The sequence below is a fragment of the Puma concolor genome, chromosome B4, assembly GCF_028749965.1.
Source record: "Puma concolor isolate L17-30 chromosome B4, mPumCon1.1.hap2, whole genome shotgun sequence".
NCBI lineage: Eukaryota > Metazoa > Chordata > Mammalia > Carnivora > Felidae > Puma > Puma concolor.
The window spans coordinates 3,660,269-3,677,217 of record NC_141673.1 but is presented as its reverse complement, the minus strand read 5'-3'; the positions used below and the strand labels follow the sequence as shown (position 1 = coordinate 3,677,217).

Below are 16,949 nucleotides of genomic sequence, written 5' to 3'. Positions count from 1 at the left end.
ACAGTATAACAAACTCAGGTGGATTACAGAAAGATGAGTCGTAGCAAAGTAAAAGTCCGATGTTTGTCACTATTTATTTGGACCCTTTTTGTGTCGAATACAAGTTCCGAGTGGGGAAAATTCATCTGTTCTTTGTCTCGAGTATCTAATCCCCTCGCGTATAAAAATGTTTTGAATTCTAACCATTTTATATTCATATTTCAACTCTGACAGCCAAACGAGAAAAATCAGGGATGAACCACTTTATCCCATTTGGGGGATTTTTGTAAGTGATTTACACACACATCAACTTTAATAACATTTTTACTTTTTTTGTAACTTCATTCTTCACGTAAGTTTGCAATGCAGGTGCGTTCATCTTTGTGCGCAAAGGTTTAATAAATTAGCTTTCATATACGTAATCTAAGACTCTGAATACAAAAAAGTGAGTCACAGTTAAATTAGTATATCCAGCCTTGTAAGTTTGGAAGTAAATTTTATGGTTGCAAAAATTAATGGTAGCAAAGAAGATCTAGGAAAATGCAAGTTGGTTTTTTCAGTGTTATTTCAGCCTTAACTATAGGGACGGCAAAATCTTTTAAAGTACTTATTTTGGGGCGGCGGGGGGAGGGCAGCTAGCCTTTGTACAAAAATAACTTTCTAAACTTGAACCGTAAGATAATGAATGCTTAAAAATAAAAAGTAGACGTAAACAAATAGCTTTTCATTGTCAAATATATCAGATGGAGACGAACTGTGTTTTTTTGTATTTAAATGGAATGCCATCACGTTGTTACAGTCGCATTCCCGAAAACAAACATGTAGCCGATCTTGAAAGAATTAAAATTAAAAATTAAAAATGTGTTGACAGTTGGGGCAATATCGAGCTATTATTTAATACTTAATTTCAGAAAATATTTACGAAGGGCCTCGAAGGTGCAAGAAACTCCATTACTAACGTAGCGGCACAGAGAAAGGTCGTACACAGTCACAGCCCCACGAGCCAACGAGGACCTGATCCCTCCTGGGTCTTTGATTTCCAGTCATTTGACAAAACGAAACTTCTTCACTGTCTCTTTGAAGCGCCTGATTTATGCCAGCACAGAATATCTCCCACATTCTCTGTCGCTTCTAAGGTGGAGAGTCAGACTGACCGCCTGTCTGTTCATGTCTTTACCCCACATTCTGCGCCCGGGTCTCTCCTCCTGGGGAAGTTGCTGACGGGCCACAGCTCAGCTCCCTACATCCCTGTGTGATGCACACTCTTTCCTGCCGATCTGGGACTTTGCTTTTTACTGTGAGGCTGAGATTTCTTTTCCTTTTGTATGCTTTTTCTTTTTTTTTAAATGTTTATTTTTCAGAGAGAGAGAGACACACACACACAAACACACACACACACATACATACACACACACACAGAGGGAGAACGAGAGAGAAGGAGAGTGCTTGTGAGCAGGGGAGGGGCAGAGAGAAAGAAAGACAGGATCCGAAGCAGTCTCTGTGCTGACAGCAGAGAACTGGCTACGGGGCTCGAACTCACGAACCATGAGATCATAACCTGAGCCAAAGTCAGACCCTTAACTGACCGAGCCACCCCGGTGCCCCAAGTTTTTGTTTTTGTTTTTTTAAGTTTATTTATTTTGAGAGAGAGAAAGCATGAACGGGGAGGGGCAGAGAGAGAGAGGGAAAGAAAATCCCTAGCAGGCTCTGCACTGTCAGCACAGAGCCCCACGCGGGGCTCGAACTCCCAAACGATGAGATCACGACGTGGGCCGAAACCAAGAGTCAGACGCTCAACCGCCTGAGCCACCCAGGTGCCCCTGTGCTTTGTTTTTAAGCCCCTGGGATGATGATACTTCACCGTGCAAATTTCTGATCAGTGTCCCAACGCAGAATCACTCTGACTTCTGTTCTAGATTCCCTTGCGTCGTGTTGTCTTTGGACACACCGGCTCTGCCATTTTGCCATCTGGGTGGCGGCCGGCCACACGTGCTGACGCAGAGCGGGCCGCGTCCTCACGGGCTGTCGCCCAGTTCCTGGTGGTGTCACTGCGCCTGCCGTGCCAGGCTTGGCTGAGCGTCAGAAATACAAATCCCGCACCTCCTGCTAGATCGTTCTAGAAGTGTGGATACAAAGTTAGCAAAATCCATTCTCTACCCTCAAGACGCATGTCAAACGTTCTCACGCCCCGTGGAATTAGGGCCCCATCAGAACCAAGCCGCGGGGCTGCCGGGACCCGGAGTTGCCTGTGCTGGACCCTCCTCGGCTTCAGAGTAAGAGCTCATCATGCTATTTGTGACTCATTTTAGCCTCGTCTTTTTTTTTTTTTTCAACATTTATTTATTTTTGGGACAGAGAGAGACAGAGCATGAACGGGGGAGGGGCAGAGAGAGAGGGAGACACAGAATCGGAAACAGGCTCCAGGCTCTGAGCCGTCAGCCCAGAGTCCAACGCGGGGCTCGAACTCACGGACCGCGAGATCGTGACCTGGCTGAAGTCGGACGCTTAACCGACTGCGCCACCCAGGCGCCCCTAGCCTCGTCTTTAAAAAAAAAAAAAAAAAAAAAAAAAGTGCCGTGCAAGAGCTGTTGATGTGCTGAATGCTTACAGGTTATCAGTTAATGTGACAGTCCTTCCAGTGTTTCAGCGGCCCTCGGCACAAAACGCTCATCGTATCTGCTTCCCTTTCTGTCCCCCTTCCTTCCATCCTCCCTCCCTCCCTCCCTTCCATCCTCCCTCCCTTCCATCCTCCCTCCCTCCCTTCCTTCTTTCCATTCTTATCATTTCTTTTAATGTTCTGTCACTTTTGTATACTCTGCCCAAAGGAATACTCCGATTGGTAAATGCGCTCCTGAGACCTGAAAGTTGAATTTTAGCCGTTCACATTGGCGTTTCCGATATACAAGACACAGCTCTAACATTTAAATGGGATGGCAAAGAACAGATGCCTTTAGAGCCCCGCAGGCCCCGGGGACAGGGAAGGAGGGCCAGGACAGCCGGGCACATGCATCTTGGTGGGAGCCGGGCTTGGAGCCCCGCTGTCCTTTCCTGGGCTCTCGGCCTCCGCGGAAGCCTCTCTGTGCTAGGAAACCCAAGCCCCACTGGAGTTGTGCTGGCGCTCTCTGATTTTTCTCCAGTCGTTTCTGCCTTGCCTCATCGGCCACACTGGGAGCTGCGGAGAAAACGGATGGTTTGTTGCGCCCGCCTGCCCCTCCTAAGGCACTTAGGGCAGAGGATACGCTAACTGGCACCTGGTTTGCTCTCCGAGGAACTGGGCAGTGGCTGTGCTATGTGGGCTTTAGAGCCAGACTTCCCGTGATATTTCTGCTTCTTGAGCAGAAGCCACAGTGATGGGGGCCGGGGGCGGCGGGGAGGCCCTGGAGCCCGGAGCCGCCAGGCAGGGGGGCTGCGCTCTCTACCTGGGGACGCCTTCAAAGGAGCTGAGCCTCATCTGCTCGAGCCGGAAGCCAGAAAGGGCGGGCGGTGATTTGTGCAAACGCCAGTCCCCTGGCCAGAGTTCAGGACGGTATTGCCTCACTCGCTGGAGGGATTTTATCTCGTTAGCTCTTCATTAGCAGTGAGACGGACGTTTCCCTAAATAAATCTCAGGTATGCCTTAAAAGCAACTGAAAAGTAAAATGATAAGGTCCCACAGTATTCAAACTCCCCGAATGTAATGACAAGGAAACTAACACGATCTTCCAGTTCGCGATCGATTCTTCCAGTTTCGACGCTCCTGCCAGGAAAGACAGAAAAGGCTGCTGTCCACCTGCATTGTCCCCTATAGCACCGGGAATATGAAGGGGTCGAGGAGGGGGGTGGTCACAGCCCCAATGACAGCGCAGCCTCTGCCCAGCCCATACTTATTAGGCTGGACTTCATGGTTAAACCTTGAAGTGAGGGACTGTAGTTTTTCTTTTTAAATTTTTTTTTTTTTCAACGTTTATTTATTTTTGGGACAGAGAGAGACAGAGCATGAATGGGGGAGGGGCAGAGAGAGAGGGAGACACAGAATCGGAAACAGGCTCCAGGCTCTGAGCCATCATCCCAGAGCCCGACGCGGGGCTCGAACTCACGGACCGCGAGATCGTGACCTGGCTGAAGTCGGACGCTTAACCGACTGTGCCACCCAGGCGCCCCTGAGGGACTGTAGTTTTTCATGGTGAAGAACATCGTAAGCAATGCTTACCCCACCGTCTAGCTTGCCGTTTGAAGAAATCTTCCTCCAGATAGAATGCGGAGCGAAATACGGTAGAAAAACCGCACAGACTCACGGCCCCGTCCACACTCCTAGATTACAGAGAAGGAAGGTCCCTTCCTTTTAAAGCTCGTGAAAGGCTAACGATTCTCTCTGATTTTTCCCGTGTGTGACTGTCACCATCATGGTTGCTTGTCAGAACTCCAAGGGTGAGATGTGACTTTCACGGGAGCGTTTCACGGGAGCGAGTACCGTGGGTTGTGGGTTCACTGGGGAACAGCGTCCTCACCTCGTCGGAGAGCCCTGGCCGTTGCTGGCATGCACCTGCTTGGGTCCCCTCTGTGCCGGGAGCCGTAGGCTTCACTGTGACCGCTTCAGCTGGGAAAGCGGTTCCAGAAGCCAAGCGTCGCCTGGTCCGTCTCATTGAGGACGCCTGACCGCCAGGCCCGGGGGGTGGTCGTGGGGCGGGATCTCAGGTGGACTCGGACGAAGGTGCAGAAATGAAGCGGTGCGGGGAAGGCGTGGACCAGGTGGCGGCCCGGTGCCGCGGGTCACGGTGGGGACAGGGAGACGGCGAAGAGGCGAGATCAGGAAGGAGATGCATCATGAGATCGCGAGTGCTGTGTCGAGGAGGGGGACTTCAGTCCGGAGGTCACAGGAAGTGGCTTCGGGCATTTGAGCAGGAGTGTGAAACCAACCGACATGGGACATGGCACTGCTTTGACTCTGTGGCCGTGATTTTGCCAGGGAGGCCAAACGAGGCATCACAGACTGGGTCGCTTAAGGAGGCGTTTCTTTCTCACCGTGCTGGAGCCTGGAAGTCCGAAAACAGGGTGTTGGCGGCTTTGGCTTCTCCGGAGGCCTCTCCCCCGGGCTTGTAGGCGGCTGCCTTCCCTCTGCGCACGGACGCCCCGGGTGTCTCATGTGTGTCCAAGTGTCCTCTTCTTAGAAGGATGCCAATCTGATTGGATTCGGGCCCCCTTTAAAGACCTCCTTTTGACATAAACACCTCTTTAAGACCCTGCCTTCAAATATAGCCACGTCCTGAGGTCCCAGGGGTTAGGATTCCAACATATGAATTCTGGTGGGGAAACAGTTCAGCTCATAACAGGACCCACCCACCTGGAGCGTGTTCTGTTGGTTTTTTGCCAGCTGAAACAGTCTGGCTTTGTCAGGGACGCACCTGTTTGGGTTTTTTTTTTTTTTTTTTTCAACGTTTTTTATTTATTTTTGGGACAGAGAGAGACAGAGCATGAACGGGGGAGGGGCAGAGAGAGAGGGAGACACAGAATCGGAAACAGGCTCCAGGCTCTGAGCCGTCAGCCCAGAGCCTGACGCGGGGCTCGAACTCACGGACCACAAGATCGTGACCTGGCTGAAGTCGAATGCTTAACCGACTGCGCCACCCAGGTGCCCCCTGTTTGGTTTTTTTTTAGTTCTACGATGTATCCGTAAGTGCACAATCATGTTTTAGGAAAACCTGCATGAATTAGCCCATGGGTACCAGGAGAACATGCTGACGGCGTGTCCCCCCCCCCACCCCGCTCGCCCTGCACCCCTCCGCTGAGCCACCTCGACCTGCTCGCTCCTGGAAGGCTTCCATCATGGAGCCTTTGCACTTGCCATTTGTTTGCTGGAACATTCTTCCCCGAGACCTCCGCACACCTCCCCCTCTCAGACGCTGTTATCCCCAAATCTGCAAGGCAGCGTCCCGTGTAAGGCAGCATCCGTTCCCCACCCGATGAGCCGTCAGACCAGGATCAGACAGTCCACCTGCGTATTTGTTTATTTGTTAACTGTCTGTGTCCCCACCAAACGCGGTGTTCAGGAAAGCGGGGACTCTGTCCGCTGCTGTTTCCGTCCAGCTCGGATATAGTAGATTGCATTGAGCACAGCGTGTAGACTCAGTAACAGGTGAGTGATTCTACCAGGATCGGCTTTGTGTCCTTACACATTTTGTGTTTAAAGATTTTCATTTCCTTAGCGTGCTTATCTAAAGGCATGCTGAGAAAAGGTGGTTAGCGACGTCACTCCTTAGGTTATAAGTTCAGGTATGATGCTTTCATCGGAGGAAAACCAGTGTTCTTCTATATCCATGGTTCACGAGCTACTTCTCTGTCTTCCTAGGTTGCGTTTCCAGAACCATCTAAGCAAGATGGTAGACACAGAAAGCCCGATTTGCCCCCTGTCCCCCCTCGAGGCTGATGATCTGGAGAGCCCATTATCCGAAGAATTCCTGCAAGAAATGGGAAACATCCAAGAGATTTCTCAATCCATTGGGGAGGACAGTTCCGGAAGCTTCAGCTTTACAGAATACCAGTATTTAGGAAGTGGCCCGGGATCAGATGGATCTGTTATTACAGGTGAGGGTGCTGTATCCTTAAAAGCTTTATTTAGAAATGTTTTGGTTTCGTTTTTTGGTTTTGGTTTTGGTTTTTTGTGTTTTTTCTTTTTTTCTTTTTTCCTGCAGAGAAAATTGTTCTCTCTAGCTGGAAAAGAGGTCACATCTCTGTGCAGCAAACTCTTTAGACATGATAAAGCATAGCCCATTCCCCTGGGCCTGCTGTGCCGTGTGTCTCACAGTACGCTTCTTTTAAAAGCCATACACGTATCAAATAATACTTGAAACTCAGTTAAGGCAGTCAGCCACATTTCTAAAAAAAAAAAATTTTTGACTTATTTCTTTAAAGCAGAGGCTCCTATTCTAATAAAAATGATGGTTTTTTAAAATCTGGAGATGTATACGAGCCATCTCCCTAAATTCTACATTGCATTACGAACTACATCGAGTGCCAGCAAGGCAGAAACAAAGAAATAAAACACGGGGGCCACTCGGGTAACCTCTGGGATCGCTGAGAAGGAAGAAGATGTAAAACGGTTCATCCTTCCAGACAGCACTTAAGCGAGCCCGGGGTAACGTGGCGTAAACCGTGCCCTCGATTCGAAAAGGCTCCGTCTGGGGTGCACCTGACTCCACACGCTTCCTGGCAGAAGTGGGTCTCCAGTCGGGACTGACCGGGCTGGACCGGGGTCGGCCCAGCTAGCGGTTGGCAACAGGGGTACGTGTGGTTGTCGGCTCTGAGCATGGAATACCGGGGCCCTCCGGGGAACGAGGGAGAATGTTCTCCACGGCAGCGTCCATGAAAGGTCTCTGCGTCCTTTCCCCTCCGTGGCCCCCTGTATGAGTCCTGAACCCGGAGCACGTTTCTCCCTACTGCCTTCTCACTCATTCCTGCTCCAGGAAGATGGTTTTCGTGACGATTGCACTGACTTTAGTGACGGTGGGAAGGGAGGGTTCGTGCTGTGCTGAACAGCATGCACTGATAAAACCTGTGCAGAGAGAGTAGTGCAAAGCGGATGCACTCTAAACCCAGCAGGCCCACCGGGGACAGACATTGTTCAAAAGGAGATGTGAATGGGGCGCCCGGGTGGCTCAGTCGCTTAAGCGCCCGCCTGAAGGTCATGATCTCACGGTCTGTGGGTTCGCCCTCCGTGTCGGACTCTGTGCCGACAGCTCGGAGCCCGGCACCTGCTTCGGATTCTGTGTCTCCCTCTCTCTCTGCCCCTCCCCCGCTCGCACTCTGTCTTTGTCTCTCTCTCTCTCTCTCTCTCAAAAAAAATAAACATTAAAAAAAAAATTAAAAAGAAATAAATAGAAGGAGACGTGAATGGGGGTGTGCCCGGCAACCATGGTTCATGGTACGTGCGATGCGACGGTGCCTGTGATGGGGACGAACAGGAAACAAGGAAAGCAGAGAAATCGTGCGCGTTCCCTGCAGCGGAACGCTCTATGGTAACTTCAAGGAATGAGTTCGCTCTGCTTGTGTCAACATGAATCCATGTAAAAAGTGGCACTGAGTGAAAATATGCCGAAGGATATCTTCAGCAGGATTCAATTCCCGTAAAACCTCCAGCACCAGAGAGCGCGTGGGGTAGGTGGGTTCGGACGCGCACCTCGTAAAGCTGGCTCCAGCTTTACTGTGTCGATCACCCACCGAGAGAAGAGAGGGGGGCGGGGGCGGAGGGAGGGGTCTCCGGCCGAGAAAGAGACGGGGGGGGGGGGGGGGGGGGGGGGAGCTCCGTGGGGAATTCAGCCCTTGCAGGTGGTACTTTCAACAGAGACGTGAAGCTGTGTGAGAAAGCGTCACAGTTTGGAAATCCGGGCGGTGGGTGTTATACTCTATATTTTCCTCTATGTTTGAAGTACTTTAAAGGAAAATAAAAGCAGCGGGAAGGAGCGTTCCTGGCAGGAGGAAAAAAAGGCAGCTTGTGCAGAGGCTCGCGTAATCCTTGTGAAAACCCCGGATTGTTGCCGCTTTGCAAGTGGAAACGAACCCGCCGGGAATTAGGTAACGTGGCCCGGTCACACAGCTGGAAAGAGGCCACGCCGAGACTTGACCCCGTGCTCCCCAGCTGGCTCCACAGCCGCGTTGTTTGTACGAACACCCCTCTTGACGGCCCGCTCTCGACCTCGTAACTCAGGGATTGCGCGATCCGTGGGACACCCCGTGAAGATGATGCGTTAAAGGACTCTGCGGCCTTTGTGACCGAGCAGCCTCTGTGGTGACCCCAACGGACCTTTATAAACGGTTCAAGTCTTGGCTGCTTTTCCCATGACGTGTTCCAGAGGGAGTGTCCCGGGTGACGGCCGCTTCCAGAAACAGGGAGGGAGGGAGCAAGGAAGACCCTCTGTGTTGTAGGCCCACCTTGCCGAGTCTTGTGGCCAGCCCGTGCCGGGGTCAGGGACGGTGACAGCCCAGCTACCCAGCACCGGTTAGCCACCGCATGGGCCTTATCTCCCTGAATCCCAAGAGCCGTGTTTGAGTTCATCGTTACGTTTATTGAAGGGAAGAGGAAAAGAGCCAGACCCCGGGACTTTGGGACGTGCTAGAGGTTCCAAGCCCAGAGTAGGAGAAAACCTGGGCTCAACACCCAGCTCTCCACCCCTCAAATGGGTCCTTTCTTCTCCACATCGTAGACACGCCGCACGCCGGGGTGTTTTTGTGCACTATTTGTGGTTACGTTGACTGTCAGAAATCGGTTTTCTTCCGGATTCGAGATTTATCTGTGTCCATTTGTCTCTTTTCTTAAAGGAAGTGGTTTCTTCCCCCTTCTTTGGAAAACATACAGTCCCTCTTATAATGAAAGGATTCGAGGATACGCCTTCCTTCAGGCCAGACACAGGCTCGAGGTCCTTCTGAAATAAGGAACTTGCGTGAGCGGGGCGGACGTGTCATGGTAAAGCCCCCGGAAAGTTCTGTTCTAGCCGTGGACACGAAGAGTGTTCAGACACCCTCCCACTTTCTCCGGGAAGGCAGAGGCCACACAGCGGCCGCTCGGCCTGGGCTTTCTCTTCCCAAGTCCTCACCCTCCACCAGAAGGAATCTGAAATCACATTCTTCCAGTTTAGGGCAAGGTAGCTTTTCTAAAACTAACGTCTTTCGGGTCATTGTCAGGAGCTACATGCCGTCTGAAAGCTGGGACACAGGTAAGACCTGGAAACGTCACACCAACTAGCCTCGTGGTCCATACGCTTCGTGGGAAGCCACGTTTGACGCAGCTCCACGGGCTGCCACGCACGTCCCGTCTAAAGAAAGTAAAGGGCAAGGGTTTGGGGGGAGAGAGTTCCACGCTGGCCTTCGACCAATTCCAAGGAACTTTGTGAGCAAAACAGGAGGGGGAACTTAGCAAAGGTGAGCACACCGAGGTGTGCTGGGCACACGCCCCTGCCTCTGCACCGCCAGCCTTTCCCGCGGTGGGCGTGTGGTCCGCCACTCGTAGCCCCTCTGGCCCCTGACTGGTGATCCTTTCGGTCATTCGGAATCACCTCACACTTCTTACCGGTTTCCCAGTGCTCGTGTCACTGGCTAATTTGAGGGATAAGATTATCCCTCATTTGTAAATTAGATCTTCCACCCTTCGGGTGATGGTGCGAAATTACGCAAACTGCTCCCGTGGAAGGGCCATCTATAAAGTGTATTCACTTCACGTGTTACACCCAGGAGACCAGATGGGCGAGGCGGCTGGTGCAGCCTGATCTATCTTTCTCCCCTCGATTTTTCTTAGCGACTTGACTGGCATTCCATAAACTGCACATATTTAAAGTGTACCACTTGATGTGTATACATACACACACACGTTTAAAAACTTTTTTTAATGTTTTATTTTTGAGAGAGAGAGAGACAGAGCCTGAGCAGGGGAGGGGCAGAGAGAGAGGGAGACACAGAATCCGAAGCAGCTCCGGGCTCCTAGCTGTCAGCACAGAGCCCGACGCGGGGCTCGAACCCACAAGCCGCGAGATCATGACCCGAGCCAAAGTCGGACGCTCAACTGACTGAGCCACGCAGGCGCCCCCCCCACACACACTTTAAGTGTGAAGCCATCACCACAATCAAAATAGTGACCCAATCCATCAACCCCAAATTTACTTGTGCCCTTTTATAAACCCTCTTCTCCACCCTCGGTTTCCTTCCCCTCCCCTGAGCAACCCCTGGTCTTCCTGTCATTGTATATCTGTTTGTGTCTCCTAGAATTTGACATAAAAAGAATAATACAGGGACACCTGAGTGGCTCAGTCAGTGAAGCACCCGCCTCATGATTTCAGCTCAGGTCACTATCTCACAGTTGGTGGGATCGAGCCCCATGTCAGGGCTGTGCTGACAGCACGGGGCCTGCTTGGGATTCTCTCTCTCTCTCTCTCTCTCTCTCTCTCTGCCCCTCCCCTGCTCTCTCTGTCTCTCTCAAAATAAATAAACTGAAAAAAAACCAAGAAGAATACAGTATGTTCTCTTTTCAGTCTGACTTCTTTCACTCAGCAGAATTATCTGGAGCTTCTTCTGCACCAGTTCAGTCTTTCTTTCTGTCTGTTGTGTGGCTCTGCTCCTGTTTGCTTCTCCGTGCACCTGCTGATGAACATTTGAGTCGCTTCTAGGTATTGGCTGCCAGAGATCAAGCCGTGTACCAGTCTCTGTGTGGACATGTGCCTTCACTTCTCCCGGGTAGACACCTGGGAGCAAATGGCTGGGACATAAGGTGGATGTTTGTGTAGCTTTTAAGAAACTGCCTGAATCGGGGCACTTGGGTGGCTCGGTCTGTTAAGCGTCCGACTTCGGCTCAGGTCGCGGTCTCGTGGTGTGTGGGGTCAAGCCCCACATCAGGCTCTGTGCTGACGGCTGGGAGCCCAGAGCCTGCCTCGGATTCTGTGTCTTCCTCTCTCTCTGTCCCTCCCCTGCTCGCACTCTGTCTCTCTCTGTCTCTCAAAAATAAATAAATGTTCAAAAAAAAATTTTTTTAATGAAAAAAAGAGGAAGGAAACTGCCAAAATCTTTTCCAGAACGTGATACCATTTCAGGCTCCCACCAGCGTGTGTGAGAGCTCCAGCCCCAGCACGCCGTCACCAACTGTAGTTGTGGTCAGTCTCCTGGGTTTTTTCCCATTCCCACGGGCATGTAGCGGTATGTGATGCTGAGAATCTTTTGCCAGATATCTTCTTTTTAAAAAAGTTTTACTGAAGTGTAGCGGATGTACAATGTTCGTTTCAGGTGCACAACACAGTGAATTTTCCATACGATAATCTGTGCGTTACAGAGCGCTCACCACGGCAAGTGTAGTCACCATCCGCCGCCACGCAGCGTTATCGTGATAGTATCGGCCGTGTTTCCTGTGCCGTACTTTCCGTCCCCACGGCCCGTTTACCAAGTCTGTACCTCTTCTACGTACACGTCTTCTTCGGTGACATTTCTGTTCAGATCTTTTGCCCGTTTTAAGCCGAGTGGTGTCCTTGCTCTTGGCTGCCAAGAGCTATTCCTCTATTCTGGATGCAAGTATCTTCATCAGATATGTGACGTATAAATATTTTCTCCTAGTCCGTGGCTTGTCTTTTCTTTCTCCTAACAGTGTTTTTCAAAACCCAGAAGTCCTTGATTTCGAGGAAATGCGATTCATCAGTGTTTTTTCTTGCATGGATCATGCCTTCTGCGTCATGTTTGAGAAATATTTGCCTGGCCCGAAGTCACTTCCTTCTACAAGTTTTCTGTTTTTTAGGTTTTACATTGATGTACCAGATCTATTGAGTTAATCTTCATATGTAGATCGAAACTCACTTCTTCTCTCTCTCTCTCTCTCTCTCTTTTGCATTGTAGTGTTCTAGCACACTTTGTCAGAAAGACTGCTGTCTCCACTAAATGGCCTTTGTATCTTTGTCAAAAAGCAATTGACCTTACCTGCCTGGGTCTATTTCCGGACCCTCTGTTCAGTTTCACAGATCTGTTGTCTCATTTGATACCAATGCCACTGATTCCTGGCCACTGTAGTTTTAAAATAAGGCCTGGAGTCAAGTAGCGTTAAGTTCTCCAAATTTTTTCTTCTTTGCTAAAGGTGCCTTGGGTATTCTGTTAATTCCAGAATCAGTTTTTCAATGTCTACCCAACAAGCCTGCTAAGATTTTGATTGGGATTGCCTTGAACCAAAAGGTCCATGTGGGGAGAACTGACATCATAACAACACGAAGCCTTTGGGGCCACGGACTTACTGCCTCCATTAGATTCATTCTTTGTTGTTTTCTAGTTTTTAGTGCACAGGTCTTTCCCGGTTTTTGTCAGATTTATTGCTAAGTGTTTCATATATTATAAGGTCTTAGGATTTTATGCACAGAGAGTTATGTCATCTGTACATAAAGAGTTATACTTCTTCCTTTTTTTTTTTAAATGGGCTTCATGCTCAGTGTAGAGCCCAGGGTGAGGCTCAAACTCATGACCCTGAGATCAAGTTCTGAGCTGAAATCAAGAGTTGGACACAACCGACTGAGGCACTCAGGCACCCCACTTCTCCTTTTTAAAGCTAGATGCCTTTATTTCATTTTCTTGCCTTATTACACTGGTTAGAACCCCCAGTACAATGTTGAATTAAGTGGGGGGACACCCCTGCCTTGTTCCTGATCTCAGCCTTTCACCACTACGTATGATGATGACCATCATTTTTCATAGATGCCCTTTCTTAGATCGAGGAAATTCCCCACTCATCCTAGTTTTCTGTGAATTTTTATCAGAAATTGAAGTTAGATTTTGGCAAATGTTTTCCCTGCGTCTGGTAAGATGATCAAATGACTTATCTTTATGATTGATTGATAGGGCGAATTATACTGTTTGATTTCCAAAGGTTAAGTCACCTTCACATTACTACAATAAATCCTACTTGGTCATCACATATTGTCCTCTTTACATATTATTGGACTTCTTAAGTTTTTGTTAAGAATTTTTGCATCCGTGTTCATGAAGGATATTGGTTCTAGTTTTTTTTGCAAAATCTTTATCTGGTTCTGGTATCAGATTAATGCTGGCCTCATAGAATGAGTTGGGAAGTCCGCCCTATTCTCCGTTTTCTGTATATCCCTGTACAATTGATACTCTTTCTTCTTAAATGCTTAGTAGATTTCCCACACGAAGCAAAATTTTTTGGTCATATTTCTGTGTTTCATTCTGGATAGTTTCTTTACTGGGTCTTCAAGTTCACTAATCTCTTCTTCTACAGTGTCTAATCTGGCCCTGATCCCATCCAGTGTATTTTTCACATCAGTTAGTGTAGACTTACTGGCATGACCAGTCTCTACCTAACACATCCAGTCTTTCGTTCAGCTCCTTAAACACTTAGGATACACTCATAAATTTCTATCATCTTTGTTACTTTGGGGTCAGTTTAAGTTCATTGATTTTTCTCCTCATCATGGGTCATATCTTTCTGCTTCTTTACGTATTCTTAATTTTTTTTAATGTTTATATATTTTTGAGAAAGAGACAGAGGGCATGAGCGGGGGAGGGGCAAAGAGCAAGGGGGACAGAGGATCTGAAGCAAGCTGTGAGCTGTCAGCACAGAGCCCAGCGCGGGACTCGAACTCACGAACCGCGAGATCATGACCTGAGCCGAAGTCAGACGCTTAACCGACTGAGCCACCCAGGTGCCCCGTGTATTTTTTAATTTTTTAATTGGATGCCATACATTGTGAACTTAGTTCACGATGGATATTTTTGTATCCCCGTAAATATTTCTGAGTTTTGTTCTGGGATGCGGTTACCTTACTTGGAAAAGGTTTGACCTTTCAGGTCTTGTGTTAGATGGAACCATAACAGTGTGGAGTCTGCAGGTAAGTGTGCCGCGATACTGAGCCCAAACCCTTTTGAGTACTTTACCTGATGGCCTACAAATTCTGACACTTGCGTCGTGAATGGTGGTCACGGAACTCTATGCAGCCCTTATCAGAGTCCTGGATGCCGTCTCCTCTGTCATCTCAGGTCGCTGCTGGAGCGTCTTTTCCTTTTGGTTCTCTTAGCTGGGGGAACAAAGAGATACGTGCACATGCTAACCCGTGTGTACACGCACGTCTATAAATATTTCTGTACGTAGCCATCTGGCTCTCTGTCAAGCAGGAGCTCATACTAATGCCGGCAGCTCTAAGCCACCGCCACGGGGGTCGTTCTCACGCCTCCCAGCTGATCTACAAGGGCACGCTCCAGCAGTGAGAGTCCTGGTGCCCACCATCCCTCCAGTTCATTGTCCATCTCCGTCTACACGATGGCGGCACCAGGGTGGCGGGCCGTACCCCTGTGGGGGCCACTTTATCCGCCGACGCACCTTGCTTGCACACAGCTCCTTTGCCTTCCGTCCCATAGACACCACTGGTTTCCAGGGTTCCTAGGTCATGTCTTCTCCACGCCTCCTTCAGGGAGGCCCTTTCGTACACATGGAACACAGTGAGACGACTTTGTCCCGTTCCGTATGTCACCCCACAGTCCCCCAGCCTCCTAAATATTTTTTATTTGTTTGCACACGTTAAGGCTCGCCCTGTACTGCAACGTTCCGTGGGCTTTGACAAACGCACAGCGTCACGTCGTCACCACTACATTTTCGCATCAACTGTTTTGCCATTTCCAAAAGACCTGCCTCACCTGCTCAAGCCCCCCCAACCCCCGACCCCAGCCACTCGTCTTCGTACCAACAGCCACGAATGAGCGTTCCCGTTGTTCCCCATCTTCGCCAGCACTGAGTGTTGTCAACTCTTTCGTTCCGTCTTGTTTTCATTGAAGCCAGTCTCGTAGGTGCAGGGCGACGTCTGCTTGTTCTAATTCACAGTTTCCCAGCGACCGGGGACACGGAGCATCTTTTCTCGGGCTTCATTGCTACCTCTGTATCTTCTTCAGGGAGGTGTCTGTCCAGATCTTCTCCCCGTTTTTGAATTGAGTCGTTGGTTTTTCTTACTGTTGAGTTTTTTATTTATTTATTTTTTTTTTTTTAAATTTTTTTTTCAACGTTTATTTATTTTGGGGACAGAGAGAGACAGAGCATGAAGGGGGGAGGGGCAGAGAGAGAGGGAGTCACAGAATCGGAACCAGGCTCCAGGCTCTGAGCCATCAGCCCAGAGCCCGACGCGGGGCTCGAACTCACGGACCGCAAGATCGTGACCTGGCTGAAGTCGGACGCTTAACCGACTGCGCCACCCAGGCGCCCCTCTTACTGTTGAGTTTTAACACTCCTCTGTGTGCTTTGGATCCAAGTCTTTTATTAGATGTGTGCTTTGCAAACGTTTTCTGCACATCTGTGGCTCGTCTTTTCGTTTTCCTGTCAGGGTCTTTTGGAGAGCAGAAAGAAGTTTTTAATTATAAGAAAGTCCAACTTTTTTTTTTTTTTTTTTAAGTCTTTCATGGATTTTGCTTTCGGTATTGCCCACGTGGGCTTTTATCCTGTATTCTGGTGTGATTTACTGAGTTTACAGTAAAGCGCTGGAGGGAAGCAAAGTAACAACTCGTGTGTGGGCCGCGCCCGGTGCGGGTGGGGAGGCCGCTGGGTGTGTTGGGGTCCAGAACCGGGGACGGCCCAGCGGCAGGTTCGGGGACGCTGCAGCGGTAACAGCAGGTGCACAGGCGGGGGTGGGCCAGCCCAGGACGGGGGCTCCTCACTGAACACCTCACGAGCAGTCGTGCCCTTGGAAACCTGGCGTAGACACCGATGATGCGTCTGCAGTGTTCATGAGTCTTCCCTCCTCTGTTCTCAGACACCCTCTCACCAGCTTCGAGTCCCTCGTCGGTCACTTATCCGGTGGCTCCAGGCAGTGCCGATGAACCTTCCAGCGTAGCCCTGAACATTGAATGTAGAATCTGTGGGGACAAAGCCTCAGGCTACCATTACGGAGTTCACGCGTGTGAAGGCTGCAAGGTACGGTGGAGGGGAAGGTCCCTGCTCCAGGGGCCGCGTGTGGTTCCTTTTACTTACTAACTTATTTAATTTATTTTGAGAGAGCGAGAGAGCAGGGGAGGGGCAGAGAGAAACAGAGACGGAGAATCCCAAGCAGGCTCCACGCTGTCAGTGCAGAGCCGGACGTGGGGCTCGAACTCACGAACCGTGAGAGCATGACGTGAGTCAAAATCAGGAGTCGGGCGCTTAACCAACTGGGCCACCCAGGCGCCCCTGGTTCCTTTTATGTTTTACACAGATTTTCGTCACTACTAAAAAGATCTGCCAGAAGGACAGAGATAAGAAACAGACCCACGTAAGAGATTAGCTTCTCCGTTCAGAGGGTCTGGGGCAGATTGCTGGACCGTACTCGTTAGCAAGTGGAAGAGACATGTTTGAAAGAAAAGAAACAGTAAGAGGGATCCCTTTATTTGAGGCTGGGGCCAGGGAGCCCACTCGCTCTTTCAGTCCTCAGCAGGCCGGGGGGGGGCAGTGGTCCTCACGGCCATCGGAGGTGGCCGGACGCCACATCGTGCCTTTACGACGATGT

At 49.9% G+C, this 16,949-nt stretch overlaps 1 protein-coding gene across 4 annotated transcripts in view; it reads left to right on the top strand.

The window, feature by feature from the left end:
• Positions 1-16,949, top strand: part of PPARA (peroxisome proliferator activated receptor alpha) — a 75,133-nt gene that overhangs the window by 39,180 nt on the left and 19,004 nt on the right. For all 4 annotated transcript variants that reach the window (XM_086712001.1, XM_086711999.1, XM_086711998.1 and 1 more), the window contains exons 3-4: positions 6,305-6,540; positions 16,221-16,381. In XM_086712001.1, coding sequence (XP_086568127.1) covers positions 6,333-6,540; positions 16,221-16,381 — 369 coding nt within the window. In that variant the 5' untranslated portion in view covers positions 6,305-6,332. The remainder of the gene's footprint in view (positions 1-6,304; positions 6,541-16,220; positions 16,382-16,949) is intronic.